Genomic DNA, 24,031 nt, shown 5'->3' on the forward strand with positions numbered 1-24,031 from the left:
AATGAAAGAGGTTGGACATGATGAAGATGTCTAAGGTCTCTTCTGGCTTAAACTAACCCAAGGCTCAGTTGGTTTCAGACTACAACTATATGCGCCTGTTTCTTTAGAAGGAAGGTTTTCTCTTAGCTGTAACCTTTCAGGTAAACCAACAAACCAATGAGAAGGGGAAGGAAAGGAAGGTAGAACACAGTATTTATTAAGCACACACACTGTGCTAAGCAATTTACAAATATCCTCACAATAACCCTGGCTGTTATCCCCATTTTGCAGTTGGGAAAACTTGAAGCTGAGAACAGTTAAGGGACTTGCCCAGGGTCACACAGCTAGGAAGTGTCTGAGACAACATTTGAACTCAGATCTTCCCAACTCCAGGCCCAGCATTCTTTGTACTATGGTGCCACCTAGCTGCCTCATAGCCACAGAGGGAGAGCATGTGATTACACTTAACACTTCACATCCTGTTGGAGGTCTGTTGTAACCATTCTGTATTTTACCTTTGTACATTCTCTACTTTAGATTATTCCCTTTTAAACAATTCAAACTGTCCTTGTTTGGCCTTAAAGATGCATCTGTTTTGGCAACCTCAGCTTCCCGAGCTCAATTTGAAGGTAAGTTTAATCAGTGTCTTGGGGCAATAGAAATATCACTGACTTGGGAGGCAAAGGATGAGGACTTGGAGTGTGGACTCTGCTGCTCACTACCCGCTCTTGCAAATCATCACCTCTTGCATTGTTGTTTTTTTAATTTAATATTTTATTTTCCCCCAATTACATATAAATACCATTTTAAATATTTGTTTTTAAAAAATTTTGAATTCCAAATTTGCTCCCTCCCTCCTTCCCCTTCCCAGTTTGTTACAGGTTGTATACATGTGCAGTCATGAAAAACATATTTCTATATTAATCATGTTGTAAAGGAAAACACAGACAAAAAAAAGCCTAAGAAAAATGAAATAAAAAAAAAAAGTAAATCATCACCTCTTTAGGGTTTAACTTCCCTATCTGTCAAATGAGGTAGTTGGACTACATGAGTTCTAAGGTCTCCCATACCTCCCCCCAGTCCAGACATTCTTTCCATCTTCTAAAGTCAATCAATCAATATACACTGGGATCCTTAGTAAAGGGGATTCAGAAATACAGTGGGATGCAATCATTATCATACAGGGGACTGCCTCCTCAAGCAGGTTGTAAATTGTCTCTAATCTTATTTTAACATTAGGGTATAAAATATTAAATGAGAGCCACACATGCATATTTTTGAGCGCCTTTCATGTACTAGCCACCATGTAAGGGCTGGTGATACAAAGGAAAAAAAGATAGAAACAGTCTTTGCCCACAATGAGCCTGCATTTTATGGGAGAGAGATAACATATGTACATAAATAATGTATAAAATAAATAAGGTGGAAGGTTTGGGGGGGGCGGTGGGAAGGGGGAAGGAAGCATAGCAACTAAGGATCAGGAGGTAGCTCTTAAGCTTGGGGCTGCTCTGGTAAATGTTTAACAGCAGGCTTTCCAAAGAAAACGCTTTTAAATTTATCTGTATTATCAACATTTTCTCAATCACTTTCTTAAGTCTCTAACCAACAGAATTATAAATCAAGCCCTGGTTTGTAGCATTTGAGGCTTTCCAAGGCATAAATGTTCAAACTCAAAACTTTACAATCCCTGGCTCCAGAATTCACTTGTTATTTCAGCTGAATTTCAAAGATGGTTAGGGATTCTAAGAGGCAGGTGGGAGGAGGGTTTGTATTCCAGGCATGGGGAACAGCCCAGGCAAAGACGCAGAAACAGGAGATGGAGTATTGTGTGTGAGGAATAGCACAAAAGACCAATCTGTCCAGACTGCAGAGTGCATGAAGGTAAAGGTCAAAGGAAAAATAAAATAAAATGACTGCTGTGCTCTGCTTTTTAGGCACAAGTCTGCCAGAAACTTTAAGTTACCATTATTCTAGATCCAAGCATTTGTAGCTTCGAGAGAGAAATGTCTATCTGACATAGTCCCATCTTGTCCTTCCATCCCTGACCCGCCCCTCATCTGTCTCTCTACCCCAAAACAATTTGAGATAAATAACATTTATAGGAATCTTGAACAAAGAAAAGGTCACACTTTCTAAGGGGAAACCTTTCCCAATCCTCCTTAATTCTAGTGCCTTCTCTCATCTAATTTTTCCTGTAGGTATCTTGTTTGTACATAGTGGTCTCTCCCATTAGAGTCTGAGCACCCGGCTGTAGACAGCAGAAACTGTCTTTTTCATTCACTGCCCACCCTTCTGCTTAGCAAAATACCTGGCACATAGTAGGTGCTTTGACTGACTATATATGTGTGTGTGTGTGTGTGTGTGTGCGCGCGCGTGTGTGTGTGTGTATTTTAATACAGGTGGGGCTAACCTTCTTCTCTTTCTGGCTGAACAATAGTCACTTAATCTCCTATGGAATATTCTTCTTAAAGCCTTCTTTGACTCTTCCCCTCTGGAGTAATCCCTGGAACCTTCGGCATGGGAATGAGAGTGCTGTCTTTAGGTCAGTCCTCATAATCATTCCAGGGGATAGGGAAGACCAGAGGCATTTTTTGTTCCAAGTTTAGTTACCACTCTTAATAACATTTATTTCCCCAGAACTTTGGCATTTTTTTCTTCTTGTTACAGTTAAGTCCTTTTTCAGTCAGGTCCAACTCTCCATGACCCTATTTCGAGTTTTCTTAGCAAAGATACTGGAGTGGTTTGCCATTTCCTTCCCTAACTCATTTTATAGCTGAGAAAACTGAGGCAAACTGGGTAAGTGACTTGCCCAGGGTCACATAAGTAAGTGTCCAAAGACAGATTTGAACTCACAAAGATGAGTCTTCCTGACTCCAGGCCCAGCACTCTATCTAGTGCTCCACCTGCCTCTCTTTTTTTTCATCTTTGACCTCTACACTTTTATAAAGGGAGAAGTCTAGAAAGGACTTTAGGTTTAGAGAAATAGTTATTTCTTAGTATTTTTAGTTGAACTAAAAAGGAGGCTTTTAATATATTCCTGGAGAAGCAATGTATAAAAAGCCTGGAAAGGTAGATTGGAACCAGGTTATGAAGGATTTGAACTCTTAAATAGAAAGCTTTATATTTGATCCTAAAGGTAAAAGGAAGCCGAGTAGAGCTCATTGAGCAGGAGAATGACATGATTGGCCCCATGCCTGAGGAATTCCTCGCTTTGGCAGCTGGGTGGAGGGATGGATTGGAAAGAGACAGGAGACATTAGAGGCAGAGAGACCCATTAGGAGACTGCTACCATTGTTCTGTTGCAAGATAAAAGAGGGAGGGCCAAGAGTGATGGCCATGAATGGAGAGAAGGGGATTGATGTGAGGCATGTGGAGGTAGACTTGACTAGACTTGGCAACTGAGGGAGGGTGATGAGGAAGACTCCAGGGTTGTAGACCTGGCTGTTTGGAAGAATGGTGGTACCCTCTTCATCTACAGACACCCATTTTCTTAGGATAGAGTTGGAGTCACTGGAACAATTTTACACATTTGGATCATTATAATGATTCTTTTCCTTGCCATTTAAGTGGTAGGCTTCGAAGACTTAGTAATCATCTAGGCTGAAGAAACTTTTCAGATTTTAGCCTGACTGGTGAGTCAGCACCTATTTTTAGACTTGGAAACCAATGTGTAAAAAGTGACGCACGGCTATGATTGGGGCACTTTCCTCAACTGACGATCTTTCCATCTTTACACATGTTTTGTTCCCAAAAATAACTTCCTCATCTATGAAATGGATTGTGAGGAAACTGAGTCAGTAAAGAACACTTTCAAAGCTAATAATAACAATAACAATAATGAAGAGTGGTGGTGCCTTCAATAGCAAGAGGGAAGTGGTACCTTTGTTGGGGGGGAGGGGGAGATCATGAGTTCTGTTTCAGATATGTTGAGTTTGAGATGTCTACAGGACATCCAGTTTAAAATTTCAGAAGTATGTAAGGCAAAACCATTCTCAGATTAAGACCTTTTATATAGCCTTTACTCTATTCAGACATATGGTGGCAATATTTGCATGTAGAAAGGCCAGGAATACACTGGGCAGTTTGCAGAGGCACCTCACCTGGTGGCTTGTCCAACTGGTATTCTGTGTCTGGAGGAAGGGGGAGGAACTCTAGGGACAAGGGCTAGATATGTAGATCTAGCAGTGATCTTCGTAGCACTAATAATTGAACCCATGGGAGTTGAAAAGGTGAACAGAATTGTGGACATAGAACTGGAAGGAATATTGGAGATAGATTATTGAACCCAACCCTCCTCCCATTTTACAGATGAAAAAATTGAGGCTCAGAGTGGCTAAGTTACTTGCCCTTGGTTACACAGCTAGTAAGTGTCTGAGACAGAGTCTGAGTCCAGGTTTCTAGGGATGGGGAGAGAGAGAGAGAGAAAGAGAGAGAGGGAGACACACACACACACACACACACACACACACACACAGAGACAGACAGAGACAGAGAGAGACAGAGAGAGAGCTCCCAGGATAGGGCCTTGAGAGTACACTCACACAGGGAATGGGATATGGACAATGATTAAGCAAAGATGACTGATAAGGAATAATCAGACTAGTAAGAAAACCAAGAAAAAGTACTGTCATGAAAACCCAAAAAAGAAAGAACAATCCAGTAGGAGAGGGTGTCCAGAAGCGACAACTGTTGGTCTTAAAGGATGAGAACCAAGAAAAGGCCATCAGATCAGGCAACTGAGAGTAACTGTGGGGAGGACAATTTCAATTGAATGAAGAGTTCTGAAACTAGATTGCAAAGGGTTAAGCAGTGAGCAAGAGAAGAATCAGAATTTTTTTCCCCCTGGGAGTTTATTTGGGAAAGGGAAGAGGCATATAAGATGATAGCTTAAGGTAGAATCAGATGAAACGTTTTCACAGATGGAGAAAACCTGAATGTGTGTTCTATAAACCCTCCCATCTCTGACTTTCCATGTTCTAAAGTCCCTCCTAATTCTGATATTCTATGTTCTGTGTTCTAAGGATCTGATATTCTCTATCGTATACTCCAAATATTCTCAGTCAGGCAGTCCACAAGCATCTATTAGGCATTTATTATTTACCAGGCATTATGATAAGTGCTGAGGATTCAAAGAAAAGCAAAGACCCGGTTTCTGCCCTCAATAAACTCACATTTTAATGGGGGAGACAAAATGCAAACCAGTTTGTGTGTATATATCATATCATGGTTCAAGAAACACAAGAAAGCAACATTATGGAAGCTATAAGCAGAATCTTGGGGGGGAGGGGATAACTTGGCTAAAGCATTACAAGAATACTTGAAAGAAAAAAGAGACATTAAAAAAGTGAAATAAGAGTTCTGGAGGGAAAAAAGTGGAAGACTAAATAGCTTAAAACAGAAGATGAAAAGCCTTACTCAAGTAGCAAACTTCTCATAAATTAGAATGAGGCAAATAGGACTCAGTGACTCTAGGAGAAACTAAGAAATATTAAAACAAAATCAAAAGATTGAAAAAACAGAAAAAATATCAAAAACAAAAAATCTGGAAAACAGGTCAAGGAGAGAGAATTTAAGAAATACCGGACTTCCTGAAAAATATGGCCAAACAAAAACCACAAAAATGTACTATTTTAAGAAATCACAACTGAGTACTGCCTAGATCTAGTTTAACCAAAAAGCAAAATGAAAATAGAAAGAAGGCACTACCTATTGACCTCAAAATGAAAACTCCTCAAAATATCATAGTTACAAACCACAGATTCAGATCAAAGAAAAAATATTGCAGGCATCCAGGAAGAAAGAACTGAAGTACCAAGAAACCATATTCAGGACCACTGGCAAGACTTGGCAACAATTACAGTGAAGGAGAGAGAATGTTGGCTTATCACATTCCAAAATGCCAAAGGTAAAGGCTTACAACCAAGAATAACTTAAAAAATGGAACATAAACAAAGAATAGTAATCATATAATTATATCAGTAGATTCAAGAAAAAAACTCACAACTTTTTACAAAATACAACATCTATTTCTGTTAAGAACATAAAAAGCTTAGAAAAATGCATTTTTTCTTAGTTTTTTAAATTGTATCTGTCTAAAACTAAGAATAATCATTATCCATAATAAAGAAATGCTAAATACCTTTCCAGTAATATCAGAAATAAAGTAAGGCTGTCTTTTATTACCACTTCTATTTGAAATAATTGTAGAAACGTTAACTATAGCAACAAGATATGAAAGGGACTAAATATATTCAAAGAGGAAACCAAAGTATTACTTTTTGCAGATGAGATGATAGTCTACTTAGAAAACCCTAGAGATGACTAAAAATTAACAGTAAAATACCCATAAGTCATCTGTTTTTCTGTGTATTATCAACAGTAAGGAAGGAAAAAAAGAAAAATTCCAAGTGACTATGTAATCTTTTAGGAGCTGATCTACCAAGGCATGCCCCAGAATTATATGAATACAACTAGTAAAAATATTCTCTATAGAAACAAAGCCAAACCTGAATAATTATAGAGGTATTAATTGCTCATGGTTGGGCCATGGCAACATAATAAAAATTATAATACTATCTAAATTAATTTATTAGGTGCCACATCAATCAAAAATACTAAAAGGTTATTTTTATAGCACCTGAAAAATAATAAATTAATGTGGAGGAAAAAAAATCAAGGCTCTCAGGGGAAATAATGAAAAAAAAGTGGGGAGGAAGGGACCTAGAAGTATCAGATATCAAATTATACTACACAGCAGTAATCATTAAAACTGTTTAGTACCGGTCAAAAAATCAAAAAGTTGATCAGATCCAGTTACATGAAGTCCAGAAGAAGACAAACACAATAGCACAGTCTTCTTTAAACACAAAGATACTTTCCCCCTCTTCCCACCCCAACTAATAGGCTAAGATTTAAGTGTTTGACAAAAAACTGCTGGAAAAAAGGGAAATCAGTGTTCCAGAAAGTAGGTTCAGAGCAGACCAGCAGCTCACACAATCATCGTTTGTCCTTTGTTTTTGATTTATCTTTTTTTAATATTTATTTATTTTTAGTTTTCAATATTCACTTCCATAAGTTTTAAATTTTCTCCCCCTCCCTCCCAAGACAGCATGCAATCTAATATGGGCTCTACACATACATTCATATTAATCACATTAGTCATGTTGCCCTTTGTTTTTGAAGAGGACCAATGACATCATAGGGTGATGTCTTAACTTGTGGATTAAAGTGAGGCAGAATTGCACAAAGGCATCAGCCTCACTGCCTTCCAGAGTCATCAAAGTCCAGTGGCAAGACAAAAGTCAGGATGACTGTTGATGACCTAGGACACAGTGGATGACCACAGCATCATTGATGTCTGACCAAGCTCTAAGTGCTCAACAGCACCTGCTTTAGCCACCTTCATGGTCCCCTTGGCACAAATTGTGCTCATCTGCCCATTCTACCAGGGGAAGTCTTCATATGCTTAGGGTCAACATCCACCTAATTCACTGACAGGTTTATAGCTTGTCAGTTACCCTCAATCTGGTTTAGTCCATCTACCAAGATGGTTTTACTGGGGTGTGGCCACTGTGCATGCTATAGCTTCTTGGAGCCATGGGTGACAGGTGGACACCAAAGGTGGATAAGCAGCTCTGAAAAGGGCTCAGCAAGCCCTCACACCAAAGGTGCTAATACTCCCTGAACACCCCATAGTTGAAAGAGTACTAATTATATTTGTCATCGTAAGGTCTGGGTTAAAATCCATTACTAGTCATGTCACTGGGAATGAGTCATCTAACCTCTGAACCTCAGTTTCCTCACATGGTAGATGGAGTTAGTTACATACTCTCTCACAAGGCTTTTGAGAAGGTGAAATGAGACAACTATATGGAAAGCATTTTGTCACTGTAAAATGATATGTAAGCCATAATTATCTGTGTAGCCTCCCCCTACCCTGACTTCCCAACCCGAGGTCTCTCTCCCAACCCCCATTCATACTGACAGGTTGGGTCCCCATGTTGTATCCTTGAGGTCTTGGGAGGGTTTTTCTGGTACAGCCCCTCATGAGATCCTACCAGTGTGCTAACAACTATTGACCAGTTAGTTTGAGTTACTTAGCCTTTAATTGGGGGTATTTACTACTGATAAAAACAGATTATAAACATCCCTAAAAAATATGAGACATACTCTTCTCTAAGTACATAAAGAATGCAGAGGAGAGTGAGATCAAACTTAGGGAACATATGGCAGAGGAATGACAGCTCCTGGTTGGATGGAAACCCTTTTCTCCCTTCATGAAATCTTTATGAAGCTTAGGTATGGAGCTTTCTGCTGGGCTTTGAAGGTTTGTGTGCTTGTAGAGTTCTCAATCTGATTTTCCTCCGTATTTCTAATTTCTTCAAAGGCCACTGCTGCTCCTGGGTTACTGCTACCATCTTCTATGGGATGTTGAGATCTTTTGACCTTTAAAAGTTCACTGAGGGGGCAGCTAAGTGGCAAAGGGGACAGCTAGGTGGCACAGTGGATAGAGCCCTGGAGTCAGGAGGACCTGAATTCAAATTCTACCTGTGTGACCCTGGGCAAGCCACTAAATCCTGATTGCCTCAAAAAAAGTTCACAGGGTCATTTTCTGATGTGAGTGGGGAGGAGAGACTCTCTTTCCTTCTCTCCCTCCATTCCTGAAGTGATTCTCTCTTAGGGGTATATACAACAATAAGCTCGAAGTGGATAGATGACCTAAATATAAAAAGTTGCATCATAAACAAATTAGAGGGGCAGGGAAGGTGATACCTTTCACAGCTATGAATAGAGGAAGATTTCTTGACCAAACAAGGGACAGAAAGGATAGCAGGAGAAAAAATGGACATTATTGTATATAAAATTAAAAAACTTTTTTACTGACAATGCATTTAAAATTGGAAAGGAAATTTTTAATAACTAAAAAGAAAAAGTCTTTGCAGCAAGTTTCTCTGATAAAAGTCTGATGTCTGAGAAATATAAGGAACTGGTTTAAATATTTAAGGAAAGTCTTTACCCAATAGATAGATATAAGAAAGCATATAAAGAATCGCTTCTCAAAAAAGAGGGTGTCATTGCTAGTCACCTTGACCTATGTCTTGACAATGGACTCTAATAACTCTGGAGGAGAGAGTGAGGCTGATGACTTTGCACAGCCCTGCCTCCCTCAAATCCAATCCGAGTCAAGACATCACCCTCCTGGTGTCGTTGTCCGTCTTTGAGAATGAGGGATGAACAACAACAACAATAAACAACCAACCAGAAAGAAAAGCAAGCTATCAATAAACATATGGGGAAAAAATGTTCTAAATCAAATAGTATGAGAAATGCAAATTAAAATAACCCTGAAGTTCCACCGCAAATCCATCAGATTGGCAAAGATAATAAAGAGAGAAAATGACAATTGTTGGAGGGGGTTTGGGAGGACAGGCAAACTAATATATTATTAGTGAATTTGTGAATTGGCATAGCAATTCTGGAAACCAATTTGGAACTATACCCCTCCCATATCGGTAAAATGTATATACCCTTTGGCCCAGTGGTACCATTATAAGGTATATACCTCAAAGAGATATTTTTTTTAAAAGGCAAAAGACTCATGTGTATGGTTTATAGTCATGGAACCAAAGAAGTTCAGACTTAGAAGGAACCTCGCATTTCATTTTTGTCTTATTCCTGCCTGGAAAAGAGTCATGTGCATAGCACTCCAAACTAAGGGTCATCTAGTTGGCATTTGAAGATTTCCAGTCAGAGGGAACTCATTCCCCCTGAGAAGCCCATTCCTCTTTGGGACTATTCTGATTGTTAAGAAATTTTTCCTTATGTAGCATCGCTTAGGGGGCCACTCTTCCCCCCTCCCCCGGTTCTCATTGGTGGTCTAATTCTCCAAAAGGCAGCTACTGCTGCTACTACTCTTTCAGGGTTCTAGAAGTCATCCTAAGGGCTAATCATGTTGCTCATGAGCCCCAACTAGTGTGTTTTCCGTGAACAACCATGCTACCCAGAATTAATTAACTTTTCCCCAGAAGATATTTACTAAACAGGTATAGCTAGCATAATAGAATTACTAAGCTAGGACAGCTAGGTGGCACAGGGGATAGAACATATCTTGGAATCAGGAAGACTCATCTTCATGAGATCAAATCCAACCTTAGACGCTTTCTAGCTGTGAGACCCTAGGCAAGTCACTTAAGCCTGTTTGCCTCAGTTTCCTCATCTGTAAAATGAGCTAGAGAAGGAAATGGCAAACTGCTCCAGTATCTCTGCAAGAAAACCCTAAATAGGGTCATGAAGAGTCAGACATAACTAAAACATGCCTTAAGTAGCTAGAATAATTGATACCATACATTTCCTTCAAACCAAGAGCACACTCTCTTCTTACTCACACAAGGTCCCTAGGGGAGAAAGGCTCAAATATAAAGTACAAAGGTAATGATGTGGAGAACACTTTGCCCTGGGAGTCCTTTTTTTTTTTGGAGGGGGGAAGGCAGGGCAATTGGGGTCAAGTGACTTGCCCAAGGTCACACAGCTAGCAAGTGTGTCAAGTGTCTGAGGCCTGATTTGAACTCAGGTCCTCCTGACTCCAGGCCTGGTGTTCTACTCACTGCACTACCTAGCTGCCCCAAGTCCTTTTCTTTTAAACTACATCAAGCCCTCCACCAGTTCTCTGGTGGTCATGGCTTTGGTGATGGACAAGTTGTTATGCTGTTCAGCTGGGCTTGCTCCTTGTAGGTGGTGGTGTCTTGACCAGGCATGTCAGTATACTGCTGGACTGGGTCAAGAAGGATACTTGGTTGCTGTCCGGGCTCCCCACTGGGTTCAGCAGCTCTCCAGACTTTGTAATGCTCACAAGGTCACTTTTGAGCATGTCCATCTCAAGGTTGCTGCTCAGTCATCCTCCAAACCCAGTGCCCACTGCTACCCCTTTAATGGACTCTGCCACTGGGACCTTAGATGACACCTCTGAATCACCTAACCTTACTATTCATTGTTATTGTTATCTGGACACTTTCTCCTTGGAGTACTCATGCACCTCATATCAGGAAAGAATTGTTTGTCCTTCATACTTGAAGACCAATGACATCATGATATTGGGGTCAGGTATAGTGTATTCAAATGTGGCTGATCAGTCCAATATAAGCTTGGAAGGCTCGACTACAGGCTGGGCACAAATAGTCCATTTGAATATTTGGGATGGAGATGTCTCTAGATTTGTATATCTCACATTTCCTTTGTGCTACTGTGATTCTGCTTTGCTTATAAAGTACAATGCCTTCTTTGATGTGGGCATACCATGCTGGGCAGTCCTATGCCAGCATCTCCATATATCACAACTTTACTAAAGTTCTTCAGCGAGACCTTGGGAGTGTCCTTGTATCACTTCTGACCTCTCTGTGAGTGCTTGCCTTGAGTTCTCAGTAAAAAGTCTTCGAGGTAAACATACATTTGGCATTTGAGCTACACGGCCAGCCCATCGGAGTTGCATTCTTTGCAGTAGAGTTTGAAGGCTTGGCAGTTCAGTTCAAGAGAAGACTTCAGTGTCCTGTACCTTATCTTGCCAGGTGATCTTCAGTATCCTCCTAAGACAGTTCAAATGGAAGCCATTCAATTTCCTAGCATGGTGCTGGTAGACTGTCCAGGTCTCACAGACATACAACAATGAGGTCAGCCCAACAGTTCTGCAGACCTTCAGTTTGACATGCAACCTAAAACCTCTTCTCTCTCGCACTTTTTTTGAGCTTCCCAAGTTTTGAGCTAGCTCTGGCAATGCATGTGTCAACCTCATCATCTATGTGGACGTCCCTGGAAAGTATACTGCTAAAGTAAATGAAGTTATCTATGGCATTCAGAATTTCTCCGTTTGCTATAACAAGTGGTTCAAAATATGGGTGGTGTGGTGCTGACTGGTGGAGAACCTCTCTTCTCTTGGTGTTGGTCATCAAGCCAAAATTAGGTCAAGCAAAGGAGAATCCACTGAGTGAACAATCATCTGCAAACAAAAAGTCGAGCACCGATTCTTCCTCTACCTTGGTCTTGGCTTATAGTCTTTTCAAATTTAACAGTGTATGGAGTATTCAGGGACGACTAGCACCTCCATTGTGGGGGCTTGCTGAACCCTTTTCAGGGTTGCTCACCTACCTTTGGTGTCCACCTGTCACCCAACTCTCACCTGTGGCTCCAAGAAACTGTAGCATGCACAGGCCACACCCCAGTAAAACCATCTTGGCAGATGGACTAAACCAGATTGAGGGTAACTGACAGGCTGTAAACCTGTCAGTGAATTGGGGGATGTCTATGCCAAGCATGTGAAGACTTCCCCTGGCAGAATGGGCAGATGAGCACAATTTGTGCCAAAGGGGTCATGAAGGTGGCTGAACCAGGTGCTGTGGAGCACTTAGAGCTTGGTCAGACATTGAAGATGTCAAGGTCAGCTACTACATCCCAGACCATCACCAGTCATCCTGGATTTTGTCTTGCCACTGGATTTTGATGACTCTGGAAGAGGGAGTGAGGCTGATGCCTTTGTGCAATTCTGCCTCACTTTTATCTAGTTCATTCACAAGTGAAGACATCACCCATCCTCCAACATTTTTCTATTTTACTATCAGGAAAGAATAAATACAAAAAGACAAAAAGACAGATGCTCAAAGACAACATGACCAGATGAGAGACAAGGCTGACACCTCTCCCCCAGCCCATTCTGTGAACAAGCTCAAAGAAATCTCTTCTTGCTGGAAAAAACAGACAAACAAACCAACCTCTGGTTGTGAGTAGGGATTCATTCCTTGTACTTGTATCCATAGGGCCTGGCACACAGCAGGCCTTAATGGGCCCTTGCTGATTGACTGATTAATGGCTGGAAAGGAAAGATGGAAAGATTGTTTGTCTTGTATCCATAACCAGTTATAGCCTAGCAACTCCCAAGTTATCAATTCTTCTGGGTCATCACACCATACCAATCCCTGAATCACTCATAGCCAGATTCACCAACAATATGAGGTCCTTCAGATCCCTGTTTCCTTCAAAACTCAACCCAAGCACCACCTTCTCATGAGTCTTTCCTGATCTCTCCAGATCCCAGTGCTCTTACCTCCAAAATCACCTGGTAGTTATTGGGTATATATTCTGTAGTTACTTATATATTGTCTCCCACAATAGAATAGAAACTCATTTCAAGCAGGAATGGTTATATTTTGCTTTGTCTCTCCGGGACCCAGTACAGTGCCTAACACAGAGCAAATGGTGAATAAATGTTTGATGACGGATGGGGAAGGGAAGACATGGGAACAAGAATTTTATATAGTGCCTACTGATGTGCCAGGCACTGTGCTAAATACTTTATAAATATGTTGTTTGATCCACTGGATAAATAGATGGATGAAGACTCAAGGCCTCAAGAATGCAACCAAAGTTCTTGTTGACTAACCAATTCTTATCTCCCCAGGAGGAGAAAACATTATCAAGACAGAGAAGGAGCCTTGATTACTCCAGGACATCATGTCTCATGCACTTCAAAGCTGACTTTTTGTTTTACAGGAGATTTGGGAGCCTGGAATCTGTGGTTGCTCAGGTGAGCTCTGGCAGAGGCTCATCTACCCCTCTGATGCCTTTTAGGATCTGAGAACTAGGCGATCCACCCCAAGGGAAGAGGAAGGGAGCTGGTCCCAGGGAGAAAAGAGCAGAGGGTAGTGGGATGGATACCACCCCTAACCCCCACCTCAGGTCTACATCAGTGTGATGTAGTAGGAAAAACACTAGACTAAGAACTAGGAGACCTGGATCAGTGGTTTCAAGCCCCACATCTGGTATTTAATAGCTTCGTATCCCTAGGCAAATTGCTTCATCTCTCTGAGGTCCGATTTCCCCATTTGGATAAAACCTATATTACTATTTGCAGCACTGACCTCACAAGGTAGTTGTGAGGGCAAGGCTGTGTGGACCTTAGCACTACAAGGACATGAGCTTTCGGTTTCTCAGCCAGACTGCATCTGTTATCCAAGGACCAACCTGGCCACATTTGAGGAGGGTTGGTACCAGAAGGCTGGTCACCAGCAAGTGGAGCTGGTTTGTTTCGTTGTTTGTTTTTTGGCCACAACAACATACGAAGACCATCTACAAAAGTGTGGATCTATATCAGAGAGTATCATACTGACGAGAGGGCTTTTACTCCCTTTTTGAGAGGCAGTGGAATGTAGTGGCTAGAAAGCTAGCCTCAGAGCTGGTAAGAAGACCTGAGTCTGAGTCTCTCCTCTGACATATACTGGGCTGTGCAACCCTGGGCAAATCCTGTAATCTCTCAGTGATCTAGGCAAGCCTCTAATATTATAAGTTGATAAGAAGGTGCCTGCCTGCAATGGTAGAGGAGTTCCCAACATCACTGACATGATAGATCCAGTCCCTATCCCTATCCCCCAGTTCCTCCTTAGCTGACATCATTGCTCTTGGGAATGCCAATATATCTTTAGATCCATAGCCAACCCTGCCTGCTGGGCTCTGAGGTCCAGCTAGATTGTGTAAGCAGACATGTCAGAGGACTGTGGAAGAGTGAAAGGACCAATATTTAATAAGAATTCCTCAAGTAGGTGTTTACAGCTTGAAAAGCATTTTTACTTGTATTATTTCATCTGATTCTCACAATAAGTTGTGATTTCAAGGGACTAAGAAGGAGGTTTGTAGGTTTCATTCAATCAATCGATTGAGAAACATTTATTAAGCTCTAGTGGAAAGAGTCAGAGGATAAGTGTTCAAATCCCAGTTGTGCTATTTATTGGCTATGTGACCTTGGGCAAGTCACTTATCTGTAAAATTAGGGGATTGGACTAGATGACTTCTGAGGTTACTTCTAGCTCTAAATCTGCTTTCCTATGATCTCACCTAGAAAAGCAGCCTAGGGAAGTAGTAGCCCAGTAATAGCCCAGACTTCCTGGTCCAGGAATGCAAAGTTAAAGAAGTAATGTGAAGTAAAGAAAATAATGCTAGACTGGAAATGAAAAGACCTGAGTTTTAGTTCCAGTTCTGGCACTGGCTTTCTATGTGACCTTAGGCAAATCATCAGCCTTCTCTGAGTTAGAATATTGGATGCCTAAGGCCATTTGCAGATGGAACATTCTCTCTAGCTTCCCAGGTTCTTTCAGTCCTGATGGTCTGTGTTCTATGTTCTCTAAGGTCCCTTCCAGCCCCATGCTGGGTTCCAAGGTCCCTCCCAGCTCTGTCATTCTATAGTCTGAGGGCCTTTCACCTCTGATGCTTTATGAACTTATTTCGCCAGATCCTTTAATGATAGAGCAAATGTGCCAGAAAGTAGGAGGTCTGATTGAATTTCCTTAGAACACAACCAGAAGGATGAGCTACTTTTTGAGTTTCTCCATATGTTTCCTGTTTCCTGTGGAGATGGTTTGGTGCTGCTAATTTTTTTTTCCCCCTCGGCAGATTGCCAGCTATGTAAAAGCTGTGAATACCATTTATGAAAAAGCTGATTTTGGAGGCATCAAATACATAGACTTCAAAGTGAAAACCTTGCATGTAAGTAACGCTAGCTTGTTTCCATGGAGGAGACTCACTTTCCTCCCCACCCCCCATCCTGACCCTGTTCCTGGCTTCTAGATCTTTTCTCTGCCACCATAACTCATCAGCCTCTCTTCCTGTGAAATACTCTCCACCCATCTGGTTGTTTCTATCCAGATTCTTGTTGTATCTCCTGGCACCAGGCCATCCTTTTTTTTTTTTTTGAGGGGGGAAGGCTGGGCAATTGGGGTTAAGTGACTTGCCCAAGGTCACACAGCTAGTAAGTGTGTCAAGTGTCTGAGGTCAGATTTGAACTCAGGTCCTCCTGACTGCAGGGCTGGTGCTCTACTCACTGCGCCACCTAGCTGCCCCTGGGCCATCCTTTCTTAATGCGTTCAGTACCCAACTCAGGAGAATCCTCTTCTCCATCCCACCCTCCAATTGCACTTGGTGACTTCTGTCTTCATAAGGATGTCCCTTTAGACACCCTGGCTTCAGAGTTTATCAGCCTCCTCAACTCATAACAACCTGAGCTACCTGCAAAGACAGAAACACCTCTAAGCAAAGCACCATCGGAAACTGCTTCCTTTTTTATCTTAGCCTCTAAAATTTCTCTTTCTGATCATAATCTTTGGTCCTTTCACCTCTGTAATGACCCCACTCCTTCTAAACTCCATCTCCATATTCAATACAACTTCTAATCTATCTATCTTTCCCTATTCTCCCAGTCTATTATCCTTACTTACTCTTATGTCACTCACTGCCCTTCAAAGTCTTCAAAGATAAAAGGTTCCTTATAGCTCTAAATCTGCTTTCCTATGATCTCTCCTAGACAGGCAGTCTAGGGAAGTAGGAGCCCAGTAATAGCCTAGACTTCCTGGTCTGGGAATGCTAAGTTGAAGAAAAAATGTGAAGTAAGGAAAATAACCCTAGACTGGGAATAAAGAAACCTGAGTTCTAGTTCCAGTTTCAGTTTATCAAAAATAAAATGAAATATAAGTAGGGTCTGCATGAATGGGGGGAGGAGGGTGGAATTTCAAGCATGAGAAGGCTATATGAGTAATGAAGATAGCTCCCAGGGTGACAGGTCTAATGGGATCTGGTAGAAAAAGAAGTCCAAAGACTCAGGAGCAGGGCACAGAGTGGAATGAAGGAATGGATCAAATGAAGGGTATTTTCTAAAGGATTGGGAGATCAGTGCATGTTTATAGGCAATGGGGAAGGACCTAGTAGACATGGAGATGTTGAAGATGAGATGGGTCAAACTCCCAGAGGAAGTGTGAATAGGTGGAATCAAGAGTACAAAGTAATAAGGCTGGTCTTGACAAAAAAAAAAAAAAAAGGCCAGGCTCCTTCCTACTTAAAGCTGAGATTGAAGGGGGAAGATATTGAGTTTTGAAGTTTAGAATAATGAAGATGAGGGAGCTCCTGATGGATGTCCTTGATTTTCTTAGAAAAAAGCAAGTAAAGATATTTGTTGAGAAGGCATGGTCTAACTGTTCCGCCATTTATCTACCATCTTCCAGGTCACTGTCTTTACATCTGTCATCTGTTACCTATTTAGTGATCTTCATGGCATCCCCTATCCTCATCCTTGGTGACATCAGTATTCGTGTTGTGGGTCAAGGCTGCTGAGCTCCAATCATGGCCCCAGATTACGCTCATTTCTTAGCCAGTTATGTCATAAAGTTGTACTATCAATTGCAAACAAGATTTGAAGAACTGTCAGCCAATCAACAAGCACTTATTAAGTGTCTACTATGTGTGAAGCACTGTACTATGTGCTGTATGTACAAAGACAAGCAAAAACATGGTTCTTGCCCCCAGGGAGCTTACCTAACAATAGAGGAGGCAAAATGCAAACAGCTACGTACATACAACACACACATATACGCAATACTCTTAGAGGGAAGGCACTAGCAGTGGGGAGGAGTAAGAAAGGCTACAGATGGTAGGATTTGAGCTGCATATTAAAGGAAGCCAGAAGGAGAAGGTGATTAATAAGGGTCAAATGCAGCAGAAAGTTCAAGGAGGATCAGGATTGGGAAAGGGCCATTAGCTTTGGCAATTAAGAGATCATCGATAATGGTGGAGAGAGCAGTTTCCGTTGAACGGTGAGATCAGAAGTCAGTCTACAGAGGATTTGATGCTACTGTTCTTTCACTGCATCCTAGGCCATCTCCAGTTGTCCTGATCCTTATCTGGCCACTGGACCCAGATGGCTCTGGAGGAGAAAGTGAGGCTGGTGATTTTGCAAGGCTTCTCACAGAGGGTTTAGAAGAGCATGAGAGGAGAGGAAGTTGAGGCAACCAGTGTAAACAGCTTTTTCAAGGAGTTTAGCCACAAAAGGGAGGAAGGGTATGGAACAGTAGCTAGTGGAGTTGGTTGGATCAAGTGAGGGTTTTTTTAAAAGTATTGAAGATACATAGTTATGTTTATTGGCAGCAGAGAAGCAGTCGGTAGACAAGAGATTGAAGATTCTTACAAGAGTGGAGATGATGGAGAGGGCAACCTGCTGGAGAAGATAGGATGGAGTGCAATCAAGGGTATGTGTAGAGGGGCTAACCTTGGCAGGGAGAAGGGCCACATCTTTGTGTTTGAGAGAAAAATAGTAGGGGAAGATGTCTGAGTGATGTGAGATGAGGGGGAGTGGGGAGAGGAGAGCCTTTGGAGAATGGCCTTAAATTTTTTTAGTGAAGTATGAGGCAAAGTTCCTAGCTGAGGTGATGAGGGTGAAGGTACTAAGGGAGACTTGAGGAGGGAGACAAAGATTTGGAATAACCATTGTGGTGACAGTAAATTAATTAAGGAGGTAGAAAAGAACTGGCATGCCCCCATGAGAGCCCAGTTGAGATTACATAACATAAATTTTTAGTGGAGTCGTGACCTATGGTCATCGTGGTTTCCTGATTTTCTCCGTCTCCATTCAGGAGCACATGAATAGGACCAAAGGTAGCAGAAGATGTGAGTCGTCCAAAGCTAGGGCTTGGGAAGGCATGATCAATCAGTGACAGGATGAGGGGCAAAGAAGTCTTGTAGAGGTTAATGCAGAGTTGGTTCACCAAAGGCTCAAGATAGGGAAGAGAAGAGAGTATAGGGGTGATAGCCTGGGAAAGAGCTGATGGGGAGAGGGATTGGAGGTCATGGTGAAAATAGAGAACAGAGAGAGAGAGAGAGAGAGAGAGAGAGAGAGAGAGAGAGAGTGAGTGTAGAAAGAAATACAGCCAATTTCTACCCCACAGTCCTCTGCACAGGTCTAGAAAATGCAACAAATCAAGTTCTGGTCTAGAAATCCAAGGGAAAAAACACAGCCCCAGCCCAGACTGGCATAGAGAGACAGACATAGAGGTCTGTGGGCACAGGGTTCAGGAACACAGAAACAGAAAGACTCCACTGGTCACCTCCTGAAAGAAACCCCAAAATGAAAACTACCAGTAACATTATATTCAAAGTCCATTGCTTTCAGGTTAAAGAAAAAAATACTTCAAGTAGTTAAAAAGAAAGAATTCAAGTACTGAGAAGTCATATGATTTGACAGCTACCATGATAAAGAAGCTGAGAGCTTGGAATACAATACTCTAGAAGGCAAAGGATATAGACTTATAACCAAACATAACTTACTAGAAAAACTGAATATAATCCTATGCACTTTACAATTTTATCTCACTTGATCCTCCCAACAACCCTGAGAGATAGGTGCTATTACCCCCATTTTCAGTCAAGGAAATTGAGACAGACAGAGGTTGACTTGCCCAGCATCGCACAGCTAGTAAGTGTCTGAGGCTGGATTTGAGCTCAGGTCTCCTTGACTCCTGGCCAATACTCTATCTACTGTGCCACTTAGCAAGGGGAAAGCGCTGACCTTTAGAAGACTTCCAAGTATTCCTGCTGAAAAAACCAGAACTGCATAGAAACTCTGTGGTGCAAACCCTGGAGTCAAGAGAAACGTAAAAAAACGAGCACTTACAAAGGACTAAACAAGGATAAATTGATTACATTCTAATATGCAGAGATGATACATGTGTTCCCTCTAAGCCTTGGGTCATGAAAAAAGGTATAATTGGTCAGAAGGTCTTGGAGTGGCTCTTATATTTTAATGGTCTTAAAAGAAGAATGGAAAGGGAGAAGAAGAGGAATGCATTTGAAGGGGAGGAAGGAAAAGGATTGGGAAAATAATCTCACGTAATCATAATATACAAGAATAGTTCTAAAAATAAGGAGGGATGAATGGTGAAAGCGTGTGAGACTTCAACCTCACTTTCATCTGAAATGGTCAAAGGAAGGAAGAATAGACATACACACACACACACACACACATACACACACAAGCTGGGTACAGAAATACATTTTACTTAAAAAGGAAATGGAATGGAAGGGAGAGAAGGGGGAGTGTGCAGACAAGCCAGACCAGCTGGAGAAGTAGGCAATCTGAGGAAGAAACAGGAAGCAGCATGTGCCAGGCAAGACAAACCACTCACCACCTTGATCACCACCTCTGGAACTCTGATAGAAACAGCCCAGGACCCTGAACCCCAGAGCCTGGGGAATAGCAATGCTTTCAGCACAATGCCCTCAGCTATCGTCCTGTGAGATAACCACTATGGAAACGCATAGAGCAACTGTCTGCAGATGCTACAACTGCAGGTACTGAAGACCCAGACAAGAAAGTTCTTGTCACCAAAGCATGTGGCATTGTCAAGTGATTCAGTATCAGATATCGATATGGTTTTATCAGTGGAAATGACGTTGAAGAAGAGGCATCTGCTCTGCTGCTGTACCCTAAGGACGATGGGACCTGTCCATCTGACTTGTAGCTAAAACCTTGCATATTAGAATGTGAGCAACTTGAAAGCAGGTGGTGTCTTAATTTTCTTTCTTGTACCTCCAGGGCTTAGCACAGTGCTTTTCACATAGCAAGGCTTTGTAAATAGTTCATTCATTCATTTATTAAGGGTTTAATGTTTAATCCTAAACACAGCAAACATAAATATTTGTAATAGCTGTTTTCATGATGGCAAAGAATGGGAGTAGTCATCAACTAAAGAATGGTCGAACAAGTTATGGTATAGGAATGTGATGGAATTCTACTGTGCTAAAAGATATGCTAAAGTGAATGGTTTCAAAGAAACCAGGAGAACAATTTATCCAAATCCATACAAAGACAACAATATTCTAAAGACAAACAACTTTGAAGGATTTAGGAACTCTAATCAATGCAATGATCATCAACCACAGTGCCAGGGCGCTCATGATGAAACATGCTGCCCACCTCCTAATGACGGGTTCAGAGTAAAACATTTTCGGGAATTTTTTTTTTTACACAGACAACGCAGAAATTTGTTTTGTTTGACTACCACGTTTGTTTTTCTTTCTTTCTCAATGGGAAGGGTGGAGAGGTAGGAGGGGGAGAAAGCAGATTTTCATAGATTGAAAAAATAAAATTTAACATTTAAAAAAGAATCTTAAAAGATTATAATTCAATAAAGGAATTTCAGTGTTTATGAGCATAAAAGTGGAATGCTTATGAGTGATGGCAATATCAGCGTTCTCTGTATGTGGCTTTGATGGGGTGGAGGAATAAATCAGGATCATGAGAGATGAGTTGAATTTGAGAGGTTAGAATGTTTGAGGAAGTATCAATGAATAAGTTGAAGTTTCCTATTAGGAGGGCAAGAGTTGGAGAGGAGAAAGACTATCAGCCAAGCACTGAACTCAGAGCCAGTAGATGACAACTGCCAGTGTTAGTCAGGCTTAGTTCAAAACCATCTCATCTGTTGGGGATGGGGATGTTAACGATTAGAATCACAGGTGCCCTCAGCCCTTGTTCACACCCTGGAGGAGGGAATTATCAATAGCCCTTCTTTTTTCTTAGGTTGTACAGGAAGATGACCCCAGCAGCTCCATGTACTCACCCTTCATTGGTCCAGAGAAGCTCCTGATGCTGCATGCTCAGTCCAACTGGGATGGTTATTGCCTGTCTTACCTCTTAACAGACAGAGACTACAGCGGAGTCCTTGGAATTGCCTTTAACGGCCAAGCTGGTGAGCTGAGCCATTTGACTTTGGGAAGTGGGGATGTTAAGGAGACTGGCCTGAATAGAACAAAGTGTTATACAAAGGGGAAGTGGTAGAGTTAAATGCACAGGCAGAGAGCAGGTTGTAGTGGGATTTGGGTGAATTCTGGATTTGCAGTTAGAAGATGTGGATTTGAAACCAATCCTGCTACTTACTGCCTAGGTGACCTTGGGTAGGTCACTTCCCATCTATGTACCTCACTTCTCCCATCTATAAAGCAAGGGGGTTTCCAGCACTCAGTCCTATGAAACTTGGATGATTAGCCCTTGATGTGACAAGTAACACAAAGCCACTGAAGATTTCTGAGCAGTGAAATAAAAAGATCAGAGTTGGACTTTAGAAAGATGAATTTGGCTGCCTACGTAGTGTGGATGAGAGCAGAGAAAACTAAAGGCAAAGGGGTCGATTGGCTGGGAGGCAATTCCAAGAATAGTCTAACGATCAGAAGACCTGGATTCAAGTCCCAGCTTTATCACTCTCTAGCTGTAGGGTTGTAGGCAAATCAGTTCATCTCTGGGAACCTTAGTTTCCCAGTCTATAAATTGGGTGGAGATGACAGAGAAGGACCCTTATTCTAACACTCAGTGATTTTTAGGTTATTATAATAGTTCAGATGAGAGATGATAAAGGCTTGTGATGGACCAAAAGCCACTTGGAAGGTGGAATCATTGGAGTGGGAAGAAAAGGGAGGAGACAGAGAAGATTCTGAAACTTCAAGCCTGGGTGACTAGGAGGATATGGTGTTTCCATATTTCCTATAGATTTCTCCTGCACACCACAGAGGAAGAATCTAACTCTCTTTCTGCTTTGTTCTAGGGGACCTGGGTGGCATTTGCTCGAAGCACAGGAAGTTTCAAGGGACACTGAGGTCTTTGAACACAGGGCTGATCACCATTCAGAAATATGGCCATTACCTCCCGCCCCGCATCATCCACATCACACTGGCCCACGAGCTGGGCCACAGCTTAGGGGCCCATGTAAGTACACTTTTATCCCATCTCAAAGATCAATCCTAGAGAAGCCTCCAGCCTACCTTTTCCTTAAGAGGTTCTAGGTAGAGAAATGAGAAAACAAAACAAAAACAACATTCTTTAGCATCAGGACCCAGTTTCTGGACTAGGAGCCAATCGGGCAAGGGTCTAGTCCCATCTCTGACACTGACCTGACTAAGTCACTCCTCTGAACTGGATCTCAATTTTCCTACCTGTGAGATGAAAGGGTCAGACTCAGCTAGTTAATTCCTAAGCTTGCTTCAAGCTCTAAAATTCTAGGATTCTTGGATTTTCCCAGCATAGCTCTTGCTATGGAGAGGTACAGTCAGTGGTACAAGACAAGCATCAAGCATTTACTCACTCCGATGTGGAATGGAGAAGTTGGGGAAAACTCCATGGAGGAGGTAGGAGCAAGTAACTGCAGGCAGCCCAGGGTTCAAGTACAGGTATTTGCATAAGATTCTCCTCATCAGGGACTAGAGTACTTTTGGATTCTAGAGATGAATGGGGAGGGCAAGCGTTGCAAGAAATGACCCATCAAGCCCATTGTCGTGACTCCCATTTTTCTACAAAGGACCTTTTTCTCACAGGGAACAGTCCTCTGAGGTAAAGTGGGCAAGGATTGCTCCCAAAATAGGCTTGGAGATTGTGTCTTATTTTGTCTGTGGTAAGAGATGAAAGGGGAACTCCAGTGGGTGACCCCCATCGTCAGGGGGCGTGTTGAGGATTAGGAGAATGAGGGAAATTGTTCTTTTGAACTAAATGTGGAAACGTGTGCCCCCATTTCAGCATGATGAGAGCCAGCAGTGTGCCCGCTTCAGCATGGATACCACCCATGGGAACTTCCTCATGTTCGCCCATGCCACCGACGGCGAGCAGCCCAACAACGACAGGTTCTCTCCCTGCAGTACAGCTTTCATCGGGAAGACCCTCCGAGCCAAGAAGGATCAGTGTTTTGTAGGTGAGCAGGGCACCCGGACTGGAGCATCTCTTGGGAGCAGAGTCAGGGATTCAGGGCAGGGCCTTGCTGATGCAGATGGCAGCCACCTCCCATCGGGGCAACTCAGTCCGAGGCCACTTATAGATGTCCTCTGGACCGGTGGTCTTTAAACCGGCCTTTCTGTTATTCCTGAGCATATCAATAGGGAAGAAGTCAAGAGGACCAGGAAGGATCCCAAGGTTGGTGAGAGCTCTATCTAAAATCACTGTCTGAGTCCTTCTCTCTTCTCCCCAGCATCCCTATATTCGTTCTTAAAGGACCCCTGCACCAAAACTAATGGGTCTTGGTCAAAGGTCAGTTCTAAATCTTGTGAAATGAACTTAATTAATAGGAGCATAATAATAGCTTCAGCTAACATTTGTGTGGCACTTACTGTGTGCCAGGCACTGTGCTAAAGACTACAATTATTATCTCATTGATCCTCACAACCACCCTGGGAGGTCGGTGCTATCATTATTCCCATTTTACACACGAGGAAACTG

The 24,031-nt window shown here is 42.1% G+C and overlaps 1 protein-coding gene across 1 annotated transcript in view; it reads left to right on the top strand.

Annotated features, from left to right (window-relative positions):
* LOC118832264 (disintegrin and metalloproteinase domain-containing protein 10-like) overlaps positions 1 to 24,031 on the top strand; it is a 59,260-nt gene that overhangs the window by 19,993 nt on the left and 15,236 nt on the right. Inside the window, exons 5-10 of the mRNA XM_036739666.1 lie at positions 517 to 608; positions 13,424 to 13,549; positions 15,409 to 15,501; positions 21,356 to 21,524; positions 22,374 to 22,534; positions 23,339 to 23,510. Of these exons, the coding sequence (XP_036595561.1) occupies positions 517 to 608; positions 13,424 to 13,549; positions 15,409 to 15,501; positions 21,356 to 21,524; positions 22,374 to 22,534; positions 23,339 to 23,510 (813 nt within the window). The remainder of the gene's footprint in view (positions 1 to 516; positions 609 to 13,423; positions 13,550 to 15,408; positions 15,502 to 21,355; positions 21,525 to 22,373; positions 22,535 to 23,338; positions 23,511 to 24,031) is intronic.

This window comes from Trichosurus vulpecula, chromosome 1 (assembly GCF_011100635.1).
Source record: "Trichosurus vulpecula isolate mTriVul1 chromosome 1, mTriVul1.pri, whole genome shotgun sequence".
Classification (NCBI taxonomy): Eukaryota; Metazoa; Chordata; class Mammalia; order Diprotodontia; family Phalangeridae; genus Trichosurus; species Trichosurus vulpecula.